The sequence below is a fragment of the Micromys minutus genome, assembly GCF_963924665.1.
Source record: "Micromys minutus genome assembly, chromosome: 1".
Classification (NCBI taxonomy): Eukaryota; Metazoa; Chordata; class Mammalia; order Rodentia; family Muridae; genus Micromys; species Micromys minutus.
In genome coordinates this window covers 204,315,056-204,341,750 of record NC_137969.1, presented here as the reverse complement: position 1 = coordinate 204,341,750, position 26,695 = coordinate 204,315,056, and the positions used below count along the sequence as shown (strand labels likewise).

General features: G+C 39.4%; 1 protein-coding gene and 1 pseudogene across 9 annotated transcripts in view; both read right to left on the bottom strand.

Moving 5' to 3' along the window:
* Window positions 1-26,695, bottom strand: part of MIA2 (MIA SH3 domain ER export factor 2) — a gene marked incomplete at its 5' end in the record, with an annotated part of 83,224 nt that overhangs the window by 18,162 nt on the left and 38,367 nt on the right. For 5 of the 8 annotated variants that reach the window (XM_080929580.1, XM_080929581.1, XM_080929583.1 and 2 more), the window contains 11 exons: window positions 385-486; window positions 5,898-6,036; window positions 9,867-9,957; window positions 10,458-10,504; window positions 11,998-12,118; window positions 17,056-17,178; window positions 21,200-21,304; window positions 22,651-22,722; window positions 23,641-23,751; window positions 24,221-24,247; window positions 25,811-25,882. In XM_080929580.1, the coding sequence (XP_080785706.1) occupies window positions 385-486; window positions 5,898-6,036; window positions 9,867-9,957; window positions 10,458-10,504; window positions 11,998-12,118; window positions 17,056-17,178; window positions 21,200-21,304; window positions 22,651-22,722; window positions 23,641-23,751; window positions 24,221-24,247; window positions 25,811-25,882 (1,010 nt within the window). The remainder of the gene's footprint in view (window positions 1-384; window positions 487-5,897; window positions 6,037-9,866; window positions 9,958-10,457; window positions 10,505-11,997; window positions 12,119-17,055; window positions 17,179-21,199; window positions 21,305-22,650; window positions 22,723-23,640; window positions 23,752-24,220; window positions 24,248-25,810; window positions 25,883-26,695) is intronic. The other 3 variants (XM_080929585.1, XM_080929587.1, XM_080929584.1) reach the window with 2 other exon arrangements.
* LOC308430478 (high mobility group protein B1-like) lies at window positions 13,724-14,354 on the bottom strand (annotated as a pseudogene). The gene has a single exon. The product of its transcript is annotated as a high mobility group protein B1-like (transcript).

Below are 26,695 nucleotides of genomic sequence, written 5' to 3'. Positions count from 1 at the left end.
CATCTGCCTTCAAACTCACTATTTAGCTAAGGTTGGCCTTGACCTTGTGATCATTCTGCCCCCCCTCCCGGAATACCTGAAAATAGTTATAGCTTATAGTTTCTGAATACAAAGAAATCTAAATGAAAAGTAATGAAATAAAAATATAAGCCATTTCACTGCTGCTGCTGCTGCTGGTGGTGCTGGTGCACGCATGTAGTACCAGCACTCAGGAGGCAGAGAAAGACAAATCTCTGAGTTAAAGGTCAGCCTGGCCTATATGATGAATTCCAGGACAGCCAGGGCTACACAGAGAAACCATGTCTCAAACAAACAAACCAACACCATCATTTTAGTTACTGCTGCCTGCTACTGAGTTTCCCAAAAAGAATGTGTGCTTTATACCTGTAGGTCTCCAGCTCCTCCGTCGCATGGCTGATTTTCTCATCTACTTTGGAAAGTTTTTCTTCTTTCTCTAATCGGTAATTTTCCTCTACTGTTAATTTCCTTAAAACAAAGAGTACAACCAAAAGTTAGCAAATGAAATGGAGAAGGACACTTCATATTCATCAAGAGGAGTCCAATTCTGAACGTCTATGCCCTGAATGAAAGGGCACCCATATTTGTAATACGAATTTTACTAAAGCACTAAGTATACACTGAACTTTACACATTAATAGTGAGACTTTGACACTACACTCTCACCAATAGACAGGTCACTGAAACAGAAAATAAACAGAGACACAGTGAAACTAACAGAAGTGATGAGCCCAATGGATTTAACAGATATCCATAGAACATTTCACCCCAAAACATGAGAATATACCTTTTTCTCAGAACCTCATGGAACCTTCTCCAAAACTGACCATATAATCAGACATTAAAAAAAGCCTCAACAGATACAAGAAAACAGAAATAATTCCATGCATCCTATCAGATCACCATGGACCTAGACTGAACTTCAGTAACAACAGAAACAACAGAAAGCCCACATACACATGGAAGCTGAACAATGCTCTACTCGATGATAACTTGGTCAGGGAAGAAATAAAAATTCAATGAAAATGGATATAGAACATGCCCAAACTTATGGGACACAATGAAAGCAGTGTTAAGAGGAAATTTCATAGCACGAAATACCTTCATAAAGAAATTGGAGAGATCCCATACAAGCAACTTAAAAGTACACCTGAACACTCTACAACAGAAGCAAACTCACGCAAGAGGAGTAGAAATAGCCAGAAATAGTCAGAACTCAGAGCTGAAATCAACCAGTTAGAAATAAAGAAAATGAGACAAAGGATGGACAAAACCAAGAGCTGATTCTTTAAGAAAAATCAACAAGATAAACTCCTGGCCAAACTAAGTAAAGGGCACAAAGACAGGATCCAAATTAACAGACTCAGAAATGAAGAAGATATAACAACAGAAATTGAGGAAATTAAGAAAATCATCAGATCATACTACTAAAGCCTATAATCAACAAAGTTGGAAAATCTAGAGGAAATGGATGATTTGATCTAGAATGGGAAGGACTGGAATGAGGAATCGTGGGAGAAAGAACTGGAGGGAGGGCAATGACTGGAATGTAAATAAATAAAATAATTTTAAAAACAAACAAAAAAGGAGTATTTTATTTCTTTTAATGTATGTAATACATATAACCAACTGCATCTTTAAAATCATACCAGAACTGATGTATCCCACAAAGCAATGGCCATATGCTACCGCAAGGGTCACATGCAAAGGATCTGTGTATTTCTGACACAAAATTTAGCATTATGAACCCAAGATTATATTTTGCTCATTACAGTGCTACTGCTATTAACAGTCTCAAATGTTTTATCCAATATAAAAATTAATAAAAACTTTTATCAAGATTTCCTGTAATAAAGCATTATGTTTGTTAATAAGAAGCTGACAACTAATAAACTATGGCTTTTCGCTTTTTGTTTTTGTTGTTGTTTTTTAAGACAGGGTCTCACAATGTAGCCCTGGCTGGCCTGGAATTCACTGTGTAGACCAGGCTGGCCTTTTAATTTTTATATTGGATAAAAGATCAGGCCGTCTCTGCTTCCTGGGGGCTAGGATTAAAGGTCTGTGCAACCACACCTGCCCCCATACTTTTAATTGGTAGTTAAAATGAAGGATTTGGTTTCAGGCCTTCTAAGTTTGCTAATAAAATAAAGATCACCAGTAATCCTGTCACTCCTTACTTCTTCTACTAAGAGAGGGTAACAGGTAACTCGCTGAGACATTAGTGTGTGCCAGAAACTGTTGTTCAGTTTTTCAGGGGCAGTTAAGTAGCCAGCAGCTATACAGAAGGAACTATTCTTCCTGTACACAAAAAGGAAACTATAATACAGAGAAAACTAATACAACAGCAGATCTCTGAAAAATGCACCAAGAAGCCATTTCCTTACTCTGTGGACGTCAGAATGTACATACACAGTCCAAGATAGCTAACAAGCAGTGGTGGCAGTGTCATAAAAGCATCATCATATCTATAATTCATAGCTGACCAACGTGCCATTATGTATCACATGACCATTACTGGACACAGGCCTTGGGAGTATACTGCCTCTCCCTACTTCCAGTATTCTGTCTTCTTCAGGCTTAGGTTATAATCTCCCAGTGTCCACGTTCCCCCTACCACTACAGGCTCTCCCTTCTACCTGCTGCCTTGATCACAGTATTTTTGGGTTTTGTTTTTTGCCATGTTCTGTTTAGTGTTTAGTCATGGTGTTTACCACAGCAAGAGAAAATGGCATCATCAAAGTAAGTTCCACTGGTGGGCCTTTAAAGAATCACACATTTAAAACAGCTCCTGGGTTCTAATATTCACTTCTTCCCAATACTAACTTCAAAAAGTATAATCAACACACGAAAGTCATGAAAATCATCAAAACAAAACATTTTTAAAATTACATCAGAACTGATGCATCCCACAAAGCAATTCCCATACACTACTGTAAAGACCACATGCAAGAGGGTATGTGCATTTGAATCTGAAGCTAAAAAAGAAATCTAGAAAATGACTGAGCCTATATTACATTATAGCCTATACAGGTAAGAATCAAATCTAGCATTTTAACAGTTCTACCAACTTTCTCTTTCCTTCCTTGAAGAACCAGTGGTGTAATTCTGAGTATCTTCAGAACAGAATATATAATATTTGGGGATACAAAAAGTCGTGCCACTTAACTTCTCACAAACTACAGACATTTGGGAAAAGGAACCTCAACTAAGAAAATACTCCCACAAGACTACGCTGTAGCCGAGTCTGTGGGGCACTTTCCTGCTTACTGATTGATGGGCCCATGTGAATGAGTGCAATACAGAGGTTGGGAGTGACAGAGAATAGCTAACAATCCAGCAGTCATATGTCAACAGAGCTTCAACATTCTCTACTCTTCTCAAATACAATGAGTGTATTTTTGTTACTGAGCTCATTCTATTCTAAGTGACCACAAATGGTTAATTAGCAAATATGGGGGCCACTTTTCCTGGGAATAATGCAAGTCTACTATTCTGTTAACCTCTCTTGATAAAACCTACTGACTAAACAGTACACAACTTTGTTTTATATATAGATACTTTATTTAAAACTTGCCAGGGGCTAGAGAGATGGCTCAGTGTTTAAGAACATTCATTGCTCTTGCATAGTTGTTCTAGTACCCACATGGCGGCTCACAAACATCTGTAACTCTAGTTTCAAGGGACCCAAGGCCATCCTCTGCCCTTGGAGGGTGCCAGGCACACATGTGCCACATAGACATAGATGTAGAAACTCACACATTCACAGAAAATAGAAATAAATATTTATGCGCTAGAGAGATAGTTCGGCAAGGTAAGAAAGAGCCCACACTGTTCTTGCAGAGGATCTGAGTTCAGTTTCCAGAACCCATGCCTAGTGCCTCAGAACTGCAGGTATCCATAGTTCCAGGGGCATCCAACACTTCTGGCCTCTGCAGTCACTAGCACTCATGTGCACAGACCCACACACATACACATAATCTAAAATAATGTATTTTATAAAGAATACAGTGGTGGCAAACGCCTGTCATCTGAGCACTTGAGAGTGAAACAGGAAGATGAGGGGTTGAAGGTCATCGCTGACTTTATATCAAGGTCAAGCCAGCACGTAGTCACATGAAACAGTCTCACAAATAAAAGATGTCTTAGTTTATCTATATTGCAGATTTTCTAACATTAAACTCACAGACAACAACACTGTAAATTATTCCCAAACACAATGTATCTGATATGTGGTATTTTCTGCACAAAATACATCATGGCCTTCTTACCATCAGGAACACTCAACAGCACTCAAGCATATGAGTGGATCCATGTGAACAGTTAAGTCAGCAAATAAACGGTTCTCAATGCATTCTGTGGCCCTGAGTAACTAACTGCAAAAAGGGTACTCGTTTACAGACTGAGAACTGAAAGAAGCTGCATTCGTCCTCAACTGGAAGCGCTCAGTCACACTGGGAAACTCAAATCCTTTATCATTCTCAGCACATCAATGAAAGGCCATGAAAGCTCTGTAAGAACGGGCTTTTTAAGGTTACAAACCAATTTTATCAACAGACCAACTTTACATCCAGAACGTATGAAGAATCAGTACCTGGAGGGTCTTCTCTCTGCCTCCATGTGGGCATACATAAGTACAGCCTAACATCAATAGGTAAGTGCACTGAGGATACATATGCGTATGCTCAACAAAATTCACATTTTGTTGTCAATTTTGACAGAAAACCTACCATTTTCCTCCCAGTTTAGGCGCTAGGAATATAAGCAAAAATATATAGTATTTCTCACAAAGTTTAAATTTCGTAGCAGGTGGAGGACACACTTGATGTTCAGGTATTGTCTTAGTTAGGGCAACCAAAGAAGCATTTTAAGATAACAGCTGAACCCAGACCCAAATAAAACAAAGGATCAAACCATACAAACACAGATGGGGAACACCAACCACTGAAGGCAAAGAAACATGCATAAAAGACCTTAAGATACACCAAAACTCAAGAAAGCCAGTGTCCACAGAGAGCCACAAAGGAAAGAGAAATAGAATAAGCTACAGAGAGAGCCAGAAGGCAGGTTACAGCAGGCACTGATAGGCAAGATACAGTTGTGCATTAAATCTGCTTAAATGTACTTAGGGGGTCCAAGAAGGACAAGGTATGGAACCTTAATCCATGTTTTCTGAGTTTTTCTGTGATCACAAAGAAAAGACTGTACAGGAAGCTAAGGTGTGAAGATGACATCCATGAGGCACTGTGACAAGCCAATGGCACTGTCACCAGAGCAGTAGCAGAGGTAAAATACCATCATACTCAGGACAGAAAGGCTGACAAGATGAATATGCGACTCAAAGGGGACATGTTAGGATGACCTGAGCAGCTGCCTTGAACACAAGCAAATGACACTGTCACTTATTAACTGGACTAATGTGCACAGGAGAAAGAAATTAGGAGAAAGGCAATTATCTGATACTGTTTACTAGACATTAAGGAAGATTTTGTGAGATAGCTTGGAAATTCAAACATCATTTACACTTTCTTCCATGAAAAAAAAAAAACAAAAAAAAAACCCGTGTTTCAAGATCAAATAACAGTCTTAAAAGTGAATAGTGCAAGACAGTTGATGACTTCCAATAATCATATGTTTTAATGCCATGAATATGTAACACACACTTCAGAATAGCAGTTTTCAACATGTGGCCCTCTTTGGGGACTACATATCAGATTTACAGTACAATTCATAACAGTAGCAAAATTACAGTTATGAAGTAGGAACAAAATAATGTGATGTTGGGCTCACCACAGTGTGGGGCTCTATTAAAGGAAAGACTGGGAATGATTACTTTACAGCACTGCACTTATCATTCAATGGAATTATCCCACACTTCTTACCTGTGAAGTTTCATTTCATTTTCTTGGTACAGCTCAGTTATTACTTTCAGTTTCTGCTGAAGTTTCTGGCTCTCACTTTCAAACTGTGTGTTTTCTGACTGCAAAGATGCTTGTTTAGACTCAAGACTTTTGATATGCTCTAAAGAAATTATTGAAAAGTCATAAAGGAACAAAACTAAAGGAATTTCCTAAAAATAAAACCTATTAAAAATAGACAAGACTGGACATTCCCCCAAGGTGAAATGACTATAGACAATTACTAAAAATAATAACAAACAAACTTCCTCCAGCAACAACAGAAAACCTGTAGGATGTTTTCTTTGCCAACTTGCTTTTCTCTATTTAACTGAGATGCTACACACACTATTTTAAATAGTTAAAACTTATTAATATGAAGAGCTCCAAAATCTTCAGCATTCTATTTCTAGCATTTGATTTTCAGTCTGAAAGGTAGAAGCTTCTGAGGGGATGCTATGTGGATGAGAGTTTCATAGGCAAGCATTTCCACCTAGCATTCCCTATTTCACATGCTCAATATGTTACAACCTAATGAAAACATCATTTACACTGGAGCTCAGGAGGGTGGACACGGCCAAGGGGCAGAGCACGTGCCTAGAATGCACAAAGCCATGGTGTGTGCAATCACCAGTGCAGTAAATACACAGCCCTACTATTTAAGCCAAATTTTACATATGCTTAACTCAAGCTGGCGGATAACAAATGCCTGTTTCCAGTTTCATGAGAGACCACGTCTCAGGCAAGAGCAAGTCTGGAAATAATAATAATGACTTTACCTTTATTTCAGCAGCTAAGCTACCTACAGGGATGGCCATGAAGACGTGGAGATAGCGGCAGTAAGGTACTGGCTACACAAGCATGCAGAGCAGAGTTTGGATCCCAGCACCCACACGAAGGCAGGGTGGCAGAATAAGACTGTAAGCCTGTTACTGCGCCAGGAGGCAAAGCAGGGTCCCTGGGGAGAGACCCTTTCTTCAACAAACAAGGTAGAAAGCAGCCAAAGAAAACACTGTAAATGACCTTTGTTCTCCATACACACACGTGTGTAAATACAGATATACAAGAACACACGAAAAAATAAAAAGGAACAAGCCATAGTAACTATTTATCCTGAATAAACCAGTACAGCACTACTCTTTCAATACAATTACTTCAACTCTGAACATCTCTAATATTAAGGGACCACAATGAGAACCTCAGTTCTAAACTCATCTTAGATTGTTTCCCAAAACGTGTGAATGTACTAAGGCATCAAAAGGGCGGGTTCAAAACTGTAACAAACATGGGAAAGTTTACTAATTAAATGTAATAGTATGTAATTATTCTAAAACACCAGTTAATAAACATATATACTAAAAAAAGTTTGTGTAAATACACCAATAGTAAATGGTACATATACAGTAAACTGCGAATTGTTTTTCTGAAAAATTTTATAACTGTATCAGAAAAAACAACTATACCAGAAAAAAAAAAGTTCATCTATGCTGTCAGCCAATTCCAAAAACAGTCACTTGGGAAAGAAATCAACGTTGGGTATTCGATCTACTATAACTGAGTCACAATAACAAAGAAACCTTACAAAACAACACAAATTCTTTTATTTTTATCTACTCTAACTCATTTGTCTCATACTTTATTTTACTTAAAACTTTACAAAAATCAGTGTCGTGGCTGGGGGCAGGGGAGGACATGCCTATGTGGTCAAGGAGTCAAAGGTTAGAGAACAACTAGCAGGGGTCAGTTCTCTCCTTCCACTGGGAACTGAAGTCAGATCGTCAGGCTCAGCAGAGAGGGCCTGACCCACTGAGCTGCCTCACCAGCCCTCATACTGTATTTTATGAGGGTACTGTACATGCTAGTAGTCATGAAGCTAATACACCCCATCATATGGGAGGCTCAGAGAGAAGAGTCAGGACTTCAAGACACCCTGGGATTAGATAAAAACACCAACTCCAAAAAAAAAAGATTGTTGTAAATGAGTTCAGTGAGGGAGACTAGGGGAGAAAGATGACTAGAAGGAAATGTTTATATGCAACAAAAATCAATTAGTGAGCTTTTTATGCTACACTGAGTTGTGGATTAAGAGGAACACTATACACAGACACAGGTCTTCACTGGTCAACAGACTGTAGACACAATGGATGGTTGGTGAACGGATCCCTTGCTACATTGGCACTCCCTACTAAGGCACACATGGTAACATATGCTAAAGAGCAGGTGCCCCGAGAACACAGTGCTTACTCCTCCGTGGGCCTTCTAGGCTCTTAGTTCTGTTCTTGGCTGATAGCAGCTTTTTTGAAAAGTTGGACTACCATTTTTCAGGTCTTTTAAAGATGCAACTATTATAATTATTGTGCAAAGCAATGATCATTTTTTAGTAATTTTTATATCCAGTAGTTCAAACTTTTTATACATTTTCCTCATTTAAAAAAGCTTTTGAAATTCAGACAAGGACCCATTTTGTCCCTTCCTCATCAGATCTCCATGCAAGTCTTGATGGCTGTAAAGTAACAAAAGAGTACAAGGATACTGGCTCCCAGTGTAGTCTCCTACAGAGCACTGGTCCAGAACAAACAGGTCTCACTGCTCTGTGTAAAAGGAAGAAGCTGAGAATTAAAGAGAAAAGCGCTGCACAGCTGTAGCAATGGCTGACTAAATGCTGGGGTGTTTCTTTCTTGACCTCCTTAAGCAGGAGTTTTTGTTTGTTTCTGGTTTGTTTATTTTCAGCTTTGTAACCAGTACAGGGGGCCCCTGTCAGCAATCAATGGTCTATAGTTACAAACAGAAAAAGCAAAGCTCTGCAAGCAGAACCTTGGCTAGTGCTACATGATTTACACACAATCAATAAAGGCATTTTTAGAAAACAAAAAGAAAATACAATGTAGATTAGAAGAAATAAAATAATACACTGCCTGTGGCCCTATATTCAGAGTTAACCAGGACAGACATCTGAGTATGTCCATACATTCTTTTCAGATATAAGAAAATGAATTCTTTTTTTAACAAAATAAGCCATGAACATAACTGATACTTTATTTTTCAATATAAATACTATCAGCAAAATTTTTTAACATTTTCAATAAAAAAATTATTTTTATGTACCTAACATTATCCTACAAAATAAGCCATGAACATAACTGATACTTTATTTTTCAATATAAATACTATCAGCAAAATTTTTTAACATTTTCAATAAAAAAATTATTTTTATGTACCTAACATTATCCTACACATGATAATAAACTACACACACACACACACACACACACACACACACACACACACACACACACACACACACAAAGTAGTAGACCATACTAGTTTCATTGCTGAAGATCAATTTCACAATTAAAAAAAATATGTTCAATTAACATTGGGAGGGACATTCAACACAGGTTTCTATGTGTAACCTTGGCTGTCCTGGAATCAATTTGATATATTTTAACAACTGAAACTATACCAAATATATAACACTATGAAGTAGTTTGAATGAAAATGGCCCCACAGGCCCACAAACCCACAGAAAGGGGCACTATTAGGAGCTGTGGCCTTGTTGGAGGAAGTGTGTCACTAAGGGTGGGCTTTGAGGTTTTAAAGACCCAGTGTCTCGGTCTCTTCCTGCTGCCTGCCAATCCAGAAGTAGAATTCTTGGCTCTTTTTCTAATATCATGTCTACCTGTGTTCCGCCATGCTTCCCACCATGATCACAATGAATTAATAAACCTCTGAACTCTAAGCCAGCCTCAATTCAATGCTTTCCTTTCTAGGAGTTGCCGTGGTCATGGTGTCCCTGTCACAACAATCAAACACTGACTGTGACACACTGTAGTCCACAGTTTTACATGCTTTAAAAATTATTTTGTAAGTATAAGAAATGCTTTAACCAATAACAGAAAAACCCTGAAGCAATGCCTTCTCTTTAGGAGATATACTCTTTGAGAAGACCCTTACCTGTAAGGTCTTCTCTTATTTGATCCACTTCAGATAACTGAGTATAAATTTGATTTCTTTCTCCTTCCAAAGCTTTTAAGGAAGCATTTAACTTTGAAAAAAAAAAAAAAAAAAGCAATAATCAATTACACAACATACACACATCTCCCAATAGAGGCCACATGCTCTGCAGCTAAGCTGACATAAAGCAGCCCTCACACTACATAAACTGGACTTTACATACAGATCACCTAAGAATGGGTAGAAGAAATAAACCAGAAGAAAACAAAGCTATTTTTTACTTCTCAAAATACGACATGGAGCTATCAGGGCAAGAAAATAATAAAGCCAGAAGAAAAGCAGATGTACAAAGGAAGCTATAAAATAAACATTTTAAAAGTATTTTTAACTGACGGAATTACTGTAGAACTTGAAATTTTCTATATTCTAAAATTATGTGAGTTTCTAAAGATAATATAAAAGCAATTGATAAAATCCTATGTGGAAAAAATATGATCAATCTTTAAATTAGTTACTAAGGACATATAGATTTAATCCCTGCCATAGGGCTTCTTTCCCTTCTCTGTATTTGCAAACCTTAATAATACAAACCTTAGCTGCATAAATAAGCTTCTTCAAAGCTCCCTTTGGCTGATTATCTAAGTGAAAAATGAAACCGTAATTACTGAGGACATCCAAATGTACTTATTATCCTCTCAGCTAATCTTACCACCCCATCTTCTTGCCACAATAAACAACTTGGAGCTGAGTTGAGATATGAGTCTGAGGCCAGCCTGGGCTACAAAGTTAATTCCAGGCCAGCCTGAGGTACAGTGAGACACTGTCTCAGAAAACCATTAGCTAAAATAAAAATAACAGTTTGTATAAGGTAGAGTGACCTTGTAGCTTCTCAGAAAGCTAGACTTTAAAAGTAATCAAAGTACTAACTACAGAATCCCAATAAGAACTCAATATTCACCTAAACATTGGCCACAGATGTAACTACTCTTGGATTGCAAAGTATTAGTGAAGCAACAGCTCCAAATAAAATAATACTAGGCATAAATTCTGTTAGAAAGCCACCTCTTACTTGGGAAAGTGTAAGTACAACCTCACTGTAGTTCCACTTCTGCTTCAGCGCCGCCTGTGTGAACACTGCCCACCCTCATCACCTCAGACAGCTAGAGTTTCTAGTAAGTCTTCACTTCCTGCGTTGGAGCCTCCCTCTCCTTTGTCCTATGTGTCACACACTGCTCCATTACAACAACTTTGCACTGCACAGCTATTATGTGTCATTATGAGCAGCATAAGGAAGTCACACTGTCTTCCCATGACATGGCCACACTGTATCTATTTATTTCTCAATTTGCAGACAATCTGTCCCAGCACTGGGAGTGAACAAAACCACATTCCATGGCCTTATAACAGTTTACTGTCATAACCATCCTGTTCTGTTATTGCTGCTCCAAGCCTCTTACTGTGGCTATGTAAAAATTAAACTTCTAAAGGTATCTAAGGACAGGAGAGGGCACAGCACACGGGTTTCATCAACAGGCCTCTACTAGACAACTTGAAAACTAGCCTCTGTGAAGACTACTTTATACAACATATTGGGGAACCAAGAGATAGGACCTAAATCACCAATAGGGCAAATTGGGTCTAGGGTACATGGGGCCTCACTATATTATTCTCATCATTATTCTGTAATTTTCTCAAATCAAATTCTAACAGGTCAAGAGAATTGGCTTAAAAATACAATAAATAGCTAAATGAACATTAGTTTTCTGAATACAATAGCAAGCAATGGCAGTAAGTTTGTGGCAAACAATACTAAAGTACCATAATTGTGTAAAACAAAAAAGTGTCATGAACTAAGTTATTCTGACACCTAAACAATTAACAAGAGAGATGAGCACCAGAGTGGTCATGACCCAAAGTCTAACATTATTGTAATGGAAGACGTGTGACACCCAGGACAAAGCCGAAGGGGCTCCAATGCTGAAGAGGTGACAAAAGATTTACTAGGAAATATAGTCACAAGAGGTGGTGAGAGCAGACGACACTTCAGGCAGCGGAAGACCATGTACTAAGGAGTGTACAAAGAGCACAGCACACGTGCGCAATGGAGTAAACAGGAAGCCAGGTGCCACACCTAAGAGAGCAGTGTTTTCTAGGCCACTCTCCATGTCCAAGTCCAGATTACCATCATCTGCTATGTCTTCTCCAAGCACAGCAGCCCAATCCTTCATCTTTAGCAAGCTCTTGATCAGAGACTAGACAGTGAACAAACAGAAAAACGAAGAGAGGAGGTAAGACTTTGCTAACAGCTTTACAATTTAGAAATGTACAGTAGTCTAACAATCAATCCCAGGCCAAAGAAACGGCTCAGCAGACAGAGGCAACTGCCCCTAGTGATGACATGTTCGAGCCTAGGATCCAGAAGGGAGAGAACTGACTCCCAAAAGCTGTCCTCTGACCTCTACACATATCCCACAAATACATGTACACACAAGTAAATTCAAAACTGTAATAAAATATTTTTAAATCAATCCACATAAATAAGCACTCGTGTGCTCTAATTTTCTACCCGCCATTAAGGTAAGTTAATAGTTACTGGGTTTGGTTTTTCTTTAACTACATTTATTAACTATTGAACCTTAAAAAATAAAAAAAATTAAAAAATTAGCTGAGCATGGTACTACACCTTTAACCCAGCACTCGGAAAGCAGAGGCATGCAGATCTCTCAAAGTTTTGGGCCAGCCTGGTCTACAAGGTGAGTGGTCTGTTTAGCCAGGGCTATATAGTTTGACTTTGTATCAAAGAAAGAAGAGAGGGAGGGAAGGAAGGAGGGAAAAAGAAAAGAAGAGAGAAAGAGAGGGAAGGAGAGAGGGAGGGAGCGAGGGAGGAAACAACAGGAAGGGGGGGAGAAAAAAACAAAGAAACAAAGGAGAAAACTACTTCCTAAATCAACAGTATTTTACAATGGCTCATTGTTACTAAACATCCCATAGGACTACAAACAGTCAAATCTTTCTTCTGTGTGCATCACAGGCTTGTGAGTATGCAGGTGCATATGCAGCTGCACAAGCACAAGGCAAGAAGAGATGACCAGTGTCTTCTGTCTCTCCAGTATGGCCTGGAGTCAGGACCGCTCCTAGAACCAGCATCTACTTCAGCAGCTTCACCACTCCGCAAGCTCTAGGATCCAGTGCTCAGCCCCAGGGTTGGATTACAGGGACACACAACAATGTTCACCTCTTAAGTGGGTTCTTAGAATTCAAATTCAGGTCCTCATGCTGCCATAGCAAGTGCACCAACCCTCTGAGGATCTCCCCAGCCCCTAAAATATTTTCTTCTGTTCTTACAAGTCTTTTTTTTTTTTAATAAAAAAAATTGTATTTACTTAGAAGCATTCAGAATGTCAACAAAACAGCCGCAATTATTTTTTGCAATTACAGAGTGGTATTCAGTTAACAGAATAATTATCTTCTTATAAGCTGCATCAGAGACAACTGAAGATAAAAAAAAAAACCAAAAGAAAACCAAAAGAAAAAAAAAAAAAAAAACCAAATTACTGTCCCCATATATAACTAATTTGTGCTGTGCACCAACAAGAACCTGCTTTAAATTTCCATGCCAATTTACAACCCCCAGACTGTACCAGGCAAGGTTAGTGGCTATTGAAAATACCACCAGGACAGGGCTATCTAAAGACACATTCGGTAGTGTGTTAACTATACAAAAAAAGACACTGTACAGTTTTAAAAAAAAATCTTACACAGTCTTACATTTCAATTTTTTTCTTTAAAAGGAGTGAGTTGTGTACAGGGGGGTTAAATGCTTTATAGACAAGAAAAAAAACTACGATAGAACCAACTTATTCATCATCATCATCATCTTCATCTTCCTCTTCTTCCTCCTCTTCCTCATCCTCTTCATCCTCCTCATCATCTTCTTCCTTCTTTTTCTTGCTCTTTTCAGCCTTGACCACCCCCTTTTTCGCTGCATCAGGTTTTCCTTTAGCTCTGTAGGCAGCAATGTACTTTTCGTACTTCTCCTTCAGCTTGGTGCCCTTCTTCTCATAGGGCTGCTTGTCATCCGCGGCAGTGTTGTTCCACCTCTCCCCTAGTTTCTTTGCGACATCACCAATGGATAAGCCAGGATGTTCACCTTTGATTTTTGGGCGGTACTCAGAACAGAACAAGAAGAAGGCTGAAGGAGGCCTCTTGGGTGCATTGGGGTCCTTGAACTTCTTTTTGGTCTCCCCTTTTGGGGGAATGTAGGTTTTCATTTCTCTTTCATAACGAGCCTTGTCAGCCTTTGCCATATCTTCAAATTTCCCCTTTTCTTTAGCAGACATGGTCTTCCACCTCTGAGCACTTCTTGGAGAACTCTGAGAAGTTGACAGAAGCATCCGGGTGTTTCTTGTGCTCCTCCCAGCAGGTTTGCACAAAGAATGCATATGAGGACATCTTGCCTCTAGGCTTCTTAGGATCTCCTTTGCCCATGTTTAGTTGATTTTCCTCCACGAGGCACAGAGTCGCCCAGTGCCCGTCTGGCTCTCGCTTGCCCCGGCGCTGTCTCTATGGAGCTCAATGTACTGCAATGGCTGTCTGTTCTTACAAGTCTTACTAAGAAGGACTTGGGCCAAAGAGATGGATCAGCATTCAGGAGCTCTTTAATCTCCTAGAGGATCTCAATTCATCTCCCAGCGCCCACATCAGGCAGCTCACGATGGTAACTCCAGCTCCACTGGGTCTAACTTCCCCTTCTAACCTTGGTAGGCATCTACATATGTGGTGCTCACATTCTGACACACACAAAGACAGATTTGGTTTTTAATTAAGTCTTATTTTTAACAGTGGCCATTAACATGTGGAGGTAAAAGTTGTATGGTATCAAATCTCTACAAGACCTATAAAAAAGATCATGAAGCTTCTTGGACACTGTACTCACATGCACATGCCTACATACAGGCACATACCTATAAACTCAACTAAAAAGAAATAAACATCTCTGGCTAGAGAGATGGCTCAGCAGTTGAAGAAAGCCCAAATTCAGTTCTCAGAACCATTTCTGGCAGTTTACAACTACCTATGACCTCAGCTCCAGGGGATCTAATACCTCTAGTCTCCAAGAACACTGAAACTCGCTTGTATATACACACAAAAAGATATCAACATAACTAAAAACAATTAGCCACAAATTCCTGATTATTCAACTAAATATCTAGCTGAAGAGCTGAACTGAGACACACAAATATACACAAAAACACTTCAAAGGAATTTCAATAGAGCACTGGAATTTCTCCAACAATAATTCTGTTCCTGTTTTTGTTTTTTTTTTTTTTTTTTTGAGACAGTTTCAACATAAAACCCTGGCTGGCCTGCAGCTCACAAAAATTCACCTACATCTCCCTCTCCCTCCCCAGTGTTAATATTAAAGATACGCACCACCATGGATGGCTCTGCAGTGCTTTCTTTAATCTTCTGGAATAAGAAATAATTTCTAATAACATAGGTAACATCGTTTTTGCCCTAATGGCCAAGATTGTGAGCAACTGTACAAGAAACAACACAACCACACATCAGAAAGCTTCTTGGGCACAGGAGCAGAGACAATGCCAGTGCCTCTGGGAACAGGAATGAGACGCACCAGCACAGAGCCAGAGGCCTGTCACCTTGCATGGGACAGTGTGGGGCTTGCCAATCTTGTTCCCCCAGTAGCCTCTCCACATAGGGACAATAGAAAGCTTGGCCAGGATGATGGCCCCTTGGATGGCAGTGGCAACCTCTTTGGAGCACTCAACACCAAGACCAACACAACCACTGTAGTCCCCGATAGCGACGAAAGCCTTGAACCTGGTCCGCTGGCCAGCCCGGGTCTGCTTCTGCACTGGCATGATTTTCAGAACCTCATCCTTTAGAGGTGCATCCAGGAAAAAGTCAATAATCTCAGACACCGTAATGAGCAGGGAGAACAGGTAGATCTCCTCCAAACACTTGATCTTCATGTCCTTAACCAGGCGGCCCAGCTTGGTGACGGGGATCCACTCCTTGTCTTCAGCTTAACTTCCACGAGTTCCGCAGCCTCGACCACAGCCTCAGCCTCGACCACAGCCTCAGCCTCGACCAAGACCAAGGCCCCCGAAGACTGATGCCAAATCCTCCTGAGCCCCAGGGCTCCCAGGTCTTCGGAGCCCTCCCACTGCACCAGTGGCATCAGTTGCACTACTTGGTGTTTTCCCAAAGAAGCAGGAGCCCTAAGCTTCTTAAGTAGACTGTTTAGAGAGAGGGAAGTACAGTCAGTCACCCCTCAGCATCCACAGGGTACAATTCTGTTACTAAATCCAGAGGTAGAAAATATGAATAAACTAAACCTAGAATCTCTTGAAACATTTTTTTCAATTATTTTTCACACTGACTTATTTAGGTAGGAAGCAACATTATGTGCCATGGCATATACATGAAAGTCAGAGGACAATTTATGAACTAATTCTTTTCCATACTGAGCCCTAAGGATCAAATGACTCAGGCTGCCAAGGTCAGACAAGGGCTTCCACACACTGAGTGCTCTCAATGGCCTACGGAAAGTCAATCATTCTATTCCTACAATTAGAGTGAAGTTCCAATTAGTTAAGTGTGAGAGCCACATGTATGTACCTGTCCTCTGTATAAGACCAAGGGACACATGCCAAAACAAACCTTTGGGGTCAGTCCTTTCCTTTCCACCTTGTTTGAGACAGGATCACTCCAGTGCCATGTGGCAGCCAGGCTAGCTGGCCCTCAAGCTTATGCAAAGTCACTAGATTCTGCCTCCATCTGTCCTACCACAGAGCACAGGCATTAGATACTGTATCCAGCTTTTACCTGGGTTCTGGGAATCTGAACTCACATCATCAGACTTATAAAATACAAGCCTTTACCCGGCGAGCCACCTCCCCAGACCAAATTTCAATTTTTTATAAAGTTTTTATATAAGTGCATCTTCACCTCTTCACCCACTGAGGCCAGACAAGGCAGACCTCTGCTACATATCGCCGGGGCCTCAGACCAGCCCATGTATGTTCCTGACTGGTGGCTCAGTCTCTGGGAGCTCCCTGGGGACTGGGTTAGTAATAAGAGACACAACAGCAATACAAACTGCTAAAGGATTTAAATTTCCAAATATAAAACTGCAGCCAAGCAATCCCAGGGTAAAGGCCATTACCTCAGTCTGAGTTTCCTTCTCACTCAGAACTTGCTCCACCTGTGCTCTGGACTCTTCCAGGGTCACTTTCTGTTTATCAAGGTCACTCACTTGTTCTTTCATCTTTTCAGCTTCCTGTAAAAGCTGATGTGAAGACAACAAAAGTGGTAAAAGTCATTTAAATACTGAGATGTGTCATTAAAAGATGTTAAGAAATTAGGGCTGCTGCTTTTAAAAGGAAGCCAAATGTGGCTCCCACTTATAAAGAACTTGTTGTTTGGTTGGTTCATTTTGGTTTTTTGAGACAGAGTTTGTTCATGTAGCCCTGGCTTTCCTGAAACTTGCTCTGTAGACCATGCTGGCCTCAAATTCAGAGATGAACCTGCTTGAGCCTCCCAAGTCCTGAGATTAAAGGTGTGCACCACCATCACCTGCCTATAAAGAACTCTCAACAGAAGAGTGTAAAATCACATTCTTCAAATGATTTCCAAAGTAAGTTTTTATCCAATACGAGGTCTTTGACACATTTATCTGCTGTTTCCCAGTCAATTCTTTTTATCATTGAATCCCAAAGAACAGGCCACATCTCTCACTTACCTGAAAGATATTCTTTTAGTCACCAGGATGTTTTGTCTTGAAGACAGGTAACCTTTAAGAAGACTATATCTAGAATAGACAGTCTACAGATAATTCCGCCTGAACTACACTGTGAGTTCCAGTCTAGTCTGAGCTACATGGTAAGATTTTACAGGGTGTAGGGTGGGTACTTTTAATTATAGCATGTAAAATTCACAACTGGCATCACCACCATGTTCCCTAAAATCTAAGATGGTACAACAATAATGGAAAAGGAAAATGCACCAACTCAGAAAGAGAAAAAAGAAGAGGAAAAGAGAAAGACGAGGAGGATGAAGAGGAAGAAGAAGAGATGAAGAAAAGAAAACTAGGGAAATAAAAAAAGACAGAGACATAATTGTGATAAAAGCCTCCACAGGCAATAAAAGAAACCTAAGCAGAAAAGGTAAAAAAAAAAAAAAGATGTTACACAACCCAGAAAGGCTCATGGTTTAAAGGCAGTAATAACAGGAGGATGAGTGCAAACTAAACGGGGAGAAGTGGGGGACTGAAGACACAGCTGAACAGTTAAAAGCTCCTGGTACTACTCTAGGAGAGGATCCGCACTCAGTTCCAGCATCTGCTCTGGTCCTGTTTTCCCTTCTTCCTCCCTCCCTTCCTGCTTCTGTTTTCTCCTAGAACATGCATATACACATCCTCTCATTTTATGTCATTCATCTCTTATCTTGATTTTATACACACACACAGACACACAAACATACACATACACAAAGAGTCTCAAAAACAGTTATTCTTTAGAAATATGGAAGCTGAGCCTCTGAGATAACTCGACCAGATGGGAAAGTAAAAGTAAAAACTAAGTAACAGAAAATGTAAGAACTAAGGCAGAAGCCGACTTGCTGAGCAGTGAGATACCGGTTCTCCTGACCTCACTGAGCTGCAAGTCTGCTAGAAAAAGCTGACTCCTCCAATGGAGACAGATGCAGAATTACTTCTATGAAAACAGTCTTCAGATACAACTAGGAAGCCTCACAGAAACACCATAGCCATGTCACAATACAGAAGAAAACACCAAGGACACTCTCAAATCTTCCTGTTGGATTCAGAGAGCTTGCTTCGTAATTAAACAAACAGCCATGAATCTCCAAATACCTGAAAATACAAACTGAGCCTTTTAGGTTAAAAAAAAAATTGCAAAAGAAACAGACAACATAATGAACTGAAAAGCACTTGAAAAAAATTTCAATGTCCTCAACAATAAAACAGGAAGAAAGCATACCAACACAAAAGATAAATTAAGTCAAGCAGTGGTGGTGCACACCTTTGACCCCAGTGCTTAGAAGGCAGAGGCAGGCGGATCTCTGTAAATTCGAGGCCAGCGTGCTGTACAGATTGAGTTCCAGAGTAGCCAAAGCTACAAAGAGAAACCCTGGGGGAGAGGGAGGCAGGTTACTGGGTGGTATTAACAGTGAAGCAAAAACAGCAGGAACAAAAAAGGCAAAAAAGACCCTGTAGTCTACACAGCATGCAATTTTCAAAACCAAAAGTGGAAAGAGAAGACAACAATGTCAGACTTGTACAAAAAGAAACAGCACCACAAACAGGTATCATTAAAATATCAGAAAAGTGAAAGGAACCCAGGAGCTGGAGCAAGTACAGAGGTTAAGGCCCTTCACTCTTCTCCAAGAGATGCTGAGCTCTGTTCCCAACACCCACCTCAGGCTGCTCACTACTGCTTACAACTCTGACTCCAGAGGATCCAACACCCTCTCCCTGGCACTGAAGAGACCTTAATCATGACCAGGAAAGAACACAAAGACACACACATGTAATTAAAATAATAATAAATTTAAAAATAGAATCTTTTTTTAAGTGAAAGATAAAATTTTTCAGCTATAAACCTCTTAAAAATCACTTCCAGTACTTCTTTGTCTGAAAGCTTAATCAAAACAACTACAAAAAAGCAAGATTCAAGAAATAGAACATTAAGAAAAGAGGAAACAAGATTTCTTAGCAGCTGAGTGAAGTGAGGCCTCAGAACAACAAAAGGCCAGTCAATCTACAAAACATCTTCTTACTAGACAAGAGGATCTCCATTCCCAAGAAGAGCTTCAGGAAGACAATGAAGGGAAGAGAGATGCCTCAGGGTTTAAGAGTGCCTACTGTTCTTGCCAGGACGGAAGCTGGGCTCCCCTCACATCTATCAGTTGGCTCATAACTGCTTATAACTCAGCTTCTGTGAGGGATCTGATGCCTCTGGCCTCCAAAGGCACCTGCACATGTATGCATATGTCCACACTCAAGACATACACATGAGCATATAGAAGAGGAAGAGAAAGAGATGGCAGCAGGCATAGTACATAACTATAAAGCCAGCAGTTAGGAGGCTGAATATGAGTGAGTTCTAGGCCACCCTAAACTATACTAGGAGACTGTCAAAAAAGGACGGAAGGAAGGAAGGGAGAGAGAGAAGGAGGGAGGGAGGGACGGAGGGACGGACGGAGGGAGGGAGGGAGGGAGGGAGGGAGGGGGAAAAAAAGAGAATTTTAAATGAACAAATTAGCCAAAGCTGTCAACTGCATGACATTTCCAGCTCTCAAAAAGCATAGGGGAAACCATTACAAATATGTACACAGAAAAACAAGCAATTATTAACAATAGGAAAAATAACATGTTGGTCAACACAATATATAATCAAGTCCCAGCGTGTGGCTCAGAGAGACTACTACTTAAGAGAATCTTTGCACTACACTGGGGAGTAAAAGCACTTGCCATCCATCCAGCATGAAGACCTGAGTTCAATTCCCCAGAACTCACAGACAGCACAGTATCTATAATCCTACTGCTCCTATGGAAAGATGAAAGGCAGACAGCTAAATCCCTAGAAGCTTACAGACTAGCTACCCAGGAACACACAAAAGAAAAAAAAAAAAAAAAAACAAAACAGAGACTGTCTCAAACAAGGTGAAGCCAAGGGCCAACACCAAGCCATAACAACGTGCACACTCACATTCTCACAACACACACACACACACACACACACACACACACACCATATGTATATCATAGAAAAGAAGGAAGAGAGAGAGAAAACAAGGGAGGGAAAGAAAGGGAGAGACAGAAGGAAAGATTGGTGGGGAAGAGAGACAGACAGACAAAACAAACAAGGCAAAATTTCCATGCCAAAAATTCTTTTGGGAGAACAGGAGAGGGTATATATGTAGGAGCGTCTGGTGAAGGGGTAGATAAGAATAAAGCTATATTTTCATTTTATGTTCCCCAAAACTTCCTTCCGGCCCAGACTGGTAATACACTAACTCTTAGTATTCTCTCTGAAGGTTGGTGTTAACTACTGTTTCAGAATGTTGACTGCCTTGGCTTATTTCTTTCATGGGAGAAGACAAAGACAGAAAGAAATACCTTTCAGCCCTTTACCAGAGATACAAAGTATGCATGGAAGACTGCCCTGCCCTTGTGCTCTACAGCAAATGCCCCCCATGAACGTCACTCCACTCATGATGAGTTATGAATTTGCCCAGAACATTCAAAATCTATCTTCAGTATCTAGGAGTCTGTATAGGCTACAAACCTGTTTCTGGCTTTCCTGAAGTTCAGAGTTTTCATTCAAGGCATCTTTTATTGCTCCCTTGAGCCGCTCTTCATTGATTTCAAATATTCTAAAGGTTGTTTTTGCCTAAGCAAAACAAATACACAGTTTATAACAATTCCAACAGAACCCTTCAGGTATATACATTCTCCGCAGAACACAGGGCTTAAGCAAAGGTCAAAGTGTGTCACTATCAGCAGCAGAGGCACATAGTGAAGCAAACAAGGCTGGCCAAGACCAAGTTCTAGCCATGGAACTTTGGGCAAATTTTTGAACTTCTCATGTAGTATGCAGTCAATTCTGTTAACTCCTAAAGCAGAAAAGCTAGGAAGTCCAATTGTTAGATACGGCTTCATTGATTTCTTCAGTGATTTACTTCCAGCACGGTCTGCACTGCCCATTTACTGAGCATGACTTCACCTGCTGCCTGGAACCAGAAAGACCTGGAGAAATAGCTGAAACACGGTCATTGCCCTAAACAACCTACTGACCTTCAGGTACACTTCTGTGAAGTCGTGCTTGCCCGCCCGCCCCACTTCCTGTTTTTAGAGTATAAAATGAGAATACTAGACTCAATGTAGCAGCCTTTCAGCTGTCCTGGCTTCTGGAGACATCTTCTCTCTTAGGCCCTCAATGGTATTGGAGTGCTTATTCCAGAAAGAGAGCCACAATATTACTTATCTTCTGTCTCCTCTCCAATACTTTATATCGTAGGGGGCAATTTGTGTTTCCTATTAAATGTTATACAGCTTCAAGAGTATATTCATATATGGCCATAGCTTAAGCTATGTGTGCACCACCACAGCCCAGCATGATGGCTAGTAACTATATCTGGAACTAACTAAAACCCAAACAGGCTGGGTATACCTGTGAGAAATTTTTCTTAATTAAATCATTTGAAGTGGGAAGAACCACCCTTAATACAAATCTTAGATCCCCTTTATCAGGATCTTTAGAGGTAGAAAGATCTACCTTTCATAAGGGCCAAATCTTCTGGTGGCAGCCACATAAAAGACATGGAAGAAGGAAACTTTGCTTTTTGTCTGCTTGCTCTCACACTCTGGCTGACAAGTCCATTCCTTCATGGGGATTAGAACCTAATTCTTTAGGATTCTGATGTATACTGAAGACCAGGTTAGCTATCCATCCTCATCACAGAATAAACACTACTAGATTCTTGGACATCTCGTTGGTGGACTGCCATTGCTGTTGGACTAGCTGGACTACAGCCTATAAACCACTCTAATAAATCCCCTTAGCTAGAGACATGGATGGATGAACAGATAAATAGATAAGTAAAGAAAGAAAAAGAAAGAAAGATGACCTATTAGTTCTGTTCCTCTAGAAAACTCTAATATACCGAATAATAAAAATATCATGAAAATATAAATATGTTTCAAAAGTAACAGACCAATTAAAGTAATTCAACTTACTTCAGCGACTTGTGATTTAAGAGATTTTGATTCATCTTCTAGGGACTGTATCCTTTCTGAAATGTCAGCCATCTGGAAAGAGAGTGTCAGTCCGTAAGTATTTAATAAGCCCCATTAGCTTCCATACAGCATGGATTATTAGGTGTATTATTAATTAACATCAATAAAATCGAGAGCTCAGATGAGGGTGAGTTGTCAGCTTGCTCACCAATTGCTCAAAAGCAGTTTACACATCATGTAATAGTCTGTTTCTCAACTTCAATGTACCATAGCACTTTTCAGGTTCAAGATGAGCATACCAATGTCTTATTTAAATCATCTCACACACATCAAGATTTTCCTTATACCAGAATTTAAGTTAGAAAGTTGTTTTTAACACATTTCTAACTTTAACATAGCTTATGCTACTTTCACAGAAAATATGGAAATTTTCTATACAAATGTGCAAGAGAGCCAAGTGTGGGGGTGTACACACTTGAAACCCAGCAGGTAGGAGGCAGAGGCAGGAAGACCATGAGCTTGAGACCAGGCTGAGTTATTCAGTTATACAGACTGGGCTGTACACTAACACCCTGTCTCAGCAAATGAAAACAGTAAGAAAAAAGGAGTATATAAAAAAGATCTACGGTAACATGCAAAGAGTTAGAGCTGAAGATGCCACCTGCCCTCTGTAGCCTTCTAGATTCTATTCTTTACATGCCTGAGTTTTTTGTTTTGTCTTCTCTTGCTTTGGTTAAACTTATTATTTGTTTGTTTGATTTGAGAGTTTGATTTATTGGTTTTCATTCATTTACGTTTTTGAAGCTAGTGTCTCCTCACCTTTGCAGCCCAGACCAGCTTGGAGCTCCTGCCTCTTCCTCTCAAGTGCTGGCATTACAAAGCTTGTGTCACCATGGCTGGCATGTATGTAACATTTTAATCAATATCATGTAAATGTATAAAATTCAATAACCTTCTTTTCATAATTCTGTTGAAATATACAAGACTTACCAACTCATCTTGTTCAGAATGTTTAGCTCTCTCTTCTTCTAGCTTTTTCTCTAGGAGTAGTATTTCATCTTCAAGCTTAGATTTGGATCTTTCCAAATTTTCATAGGTTGCCTAAAACAGAAAGCCAACTTTAACAGCCAGATGTAAGAATTTTTAGTCAGAGTAAAAATCAAAGAGAAGTTTATGACACTTGCTCTTTAATATTAAGATAAGAGGAGGTCTAGCAGTTATCAGCAACTTACAAGAGAATAAGCATTTCAGGCTCCCATCAGCTAGCTGTAGCAAGAAACACAGGTGACCCCTAAAGGAATTAATACTGTTGCATTCCAATAAAACTGCTATTTAAAAGAAACAGGTGGAAAACCCATTAAGCACAGCTTGTCAACTTAGGTCTAAAGCATGTTTAGAAGCATGTTACAGGGGCAAATGGCAGGTTCAATTTAATATTAAAAATTAAATTAAAAATCAAGACTGTGTCATTGTATTTTCCATTGAATGACATTTTCTGTAATCTTTTTAATTTAAAATGATTAATTATTAGATTGGTCTGATTGAATTTTAAATACAATAATTAACATACCTCTGATATTTGTGATCCTTCAACAAACTTGTTAAAAAGAAGAACAAAACCAAAATGTGTTACAGTAGTTTAAATGACTGTTTACCTACAATCTCTCCAAATTTGACTATTTTTCATCATAGGACTTCTGATTTATTTCAATCAAAATTATTCTATTGGTTTGATTTTTGCCTGTCAAACTTTAACTGTCAAACTTTGTAAAATTTGTATTACATTATAGTTTGTGTCCAACTACAATTATCATTCCTACAATACTAAAATTAACAGAGTATTTTCTAAAACATTCAATTTGACCAAATCTCCACTCATCTGACTCTGTTGTCATAACAAACTGCTGTGTTTATAATACCTGCCTGTAGCACCAAGCTTGAATAATGTTTGTCTTTGTTACCCAGTAACAATTTTACTGTTACCATGCATGCAAAACAGCTTTTAAAACTCAATGTGTTTTGGCTTTTGACTGGTTTTTGATGTTGTTTTTTGTTTCTTTGTTTACTTTATACTTGGCAATCCTCCAGCATTAGCCTCTTAGGGTGGCAGGCATCCCTCATACCTGCCTAAATCCCTTTCATTCTAGAAACTAATACATTCCCAATGGAATAGCACTCATAACAGAGGCTCAGCAAAGAATGCAGAGCAACTAAAAATGTTCTTGAGGTTATTCATAGGTAACAAAGAAAATTAAAAAAATAAAATAAAACAACAAGGAATTTATTTGGAGTCCTTAACTTCTTGTGGATTCTACACATGAATTCTAAATCACAGGACACAGACTTTCTACTGAGGACAGACAATGATGGACTTTTCACACTGGAATGAACACATAACCCAAATGTACAGTCTGCTTCCTATTGTCTCATCATTAGGGGCATGCTGCTTGTACCATGCAGGCTCACTTCTTACTACACTTCCGTCTGGAGCTCACTCCACCACACCCTAATCTGTCTTCTAGGCTGAAAATTGTCACCCAGTTAACTATAGATCTCTCCTAAACTCCCCATTCAGTGACATCATGTGAGTGACTGAAAACTGGCCATGATGGAGAATATATAACACAAAACTCAAGAAATGGTCTTTAAACAGGGATTAAACATTTACCAGCATGCCACTATTTACAATATAAACCTCTGGTCTAATCCTAGCTAACGCCTACTATAACGGGATGACAAAAAGGTGATGTGGTCACAACTTACATAATTTATTGTCTCCTGCTATGTTTAAATTTGTGAGAGAGTCCTATTTCTCCTCCCTGGAGCAAACAATGTCAAAAAGGGAACCATCTCTTCAATGCATTCTTAGGAATACAGGAATACAGAATAAAGGATTTCTTCCTATAAACCTACAGATTCCAATAAACTGGTTATGTAGCCCTCAAAACAAGTTAGCAATAAGAGCTCCAAGTGTCTTGTTTTTAAATGTATTTTGCTACTATAAATGTTCTATTTCCTCCAATTTTTCTGTGAGCTTTAAGATCCTGATACACTATTTCATAATTTCTCTGAAGTAATTCTTTTTGAGAAGAGAACAGATTTTTAAAGTTTGCTATTTAATAAGAATCTTTTCCCTAGCTTTTGAATCATATTTTTTTACCTCCAAACTTTGTGCTTCTGTTGAATCCTTCTCAAAGCTGGCCTCCTTTAAAGATGACTCTAAGCCTTCATACTGAATGAAACAAGGCAACACGTAAGTAAAAACTACAAACTGTGTCCAAATTGTATCTCAATAGATACCTAGGAAGCAAACTCTGAGCTTAGTTTTGCAATCTAACTACTGTGACAAGCAAAGCCAGAATCCGTAACAAGTCACAACCACCAGGTTGAGCAACATATGAAGAATATAACACCTGTGACTAGCAAAGTTGACCCAAGTCTGCTGGATAAAAACTCTAACATCAAGAATAGACTAAAGAGGTGCAAAGATGTGAGTTGTCTGTCATCCAATGAACAAGATAACAGCTTCTCCAGCCTTTCCAATAGAGCAGTGTGCAATAACTGGCCATCAGACATTTATATCATACGACAAATAAGACAGTAAGGAAGATAACATTTTAAAAAGAGAATAATCAAGGGATGAAAACTAAGAATAATTAAATATAAAACATCACAGAATTAAACAGAGGACTGTGTTGCTTCCAATCAAGCTTCCAGCTAAACAACAGCTAGATACCACACCAAAAGTCAGAATCTGGCTGAAGGCTCAGAGGACTATTTAAACAATAAAGATGTATGGGAGAAGAGAGACCTGCGGAAAGGTAAGCCCAATGGTACACACTTCTTTCTCCTTATAAAGGAGACTCACTCACACAGGCAGAGAACTAGGAAAGGATTTTAGGAAAATTAGAAACCACAAAGAAACAATGCATATACTTCAGGACATGCTAAGTCAGATGAGTTATAGGCCAGGATTCTGTGCTTGTTTGATTATTTCAAAAAGTATCATTTTGCTAACTAAGCAAGACAAAGACACAAGAAAAAG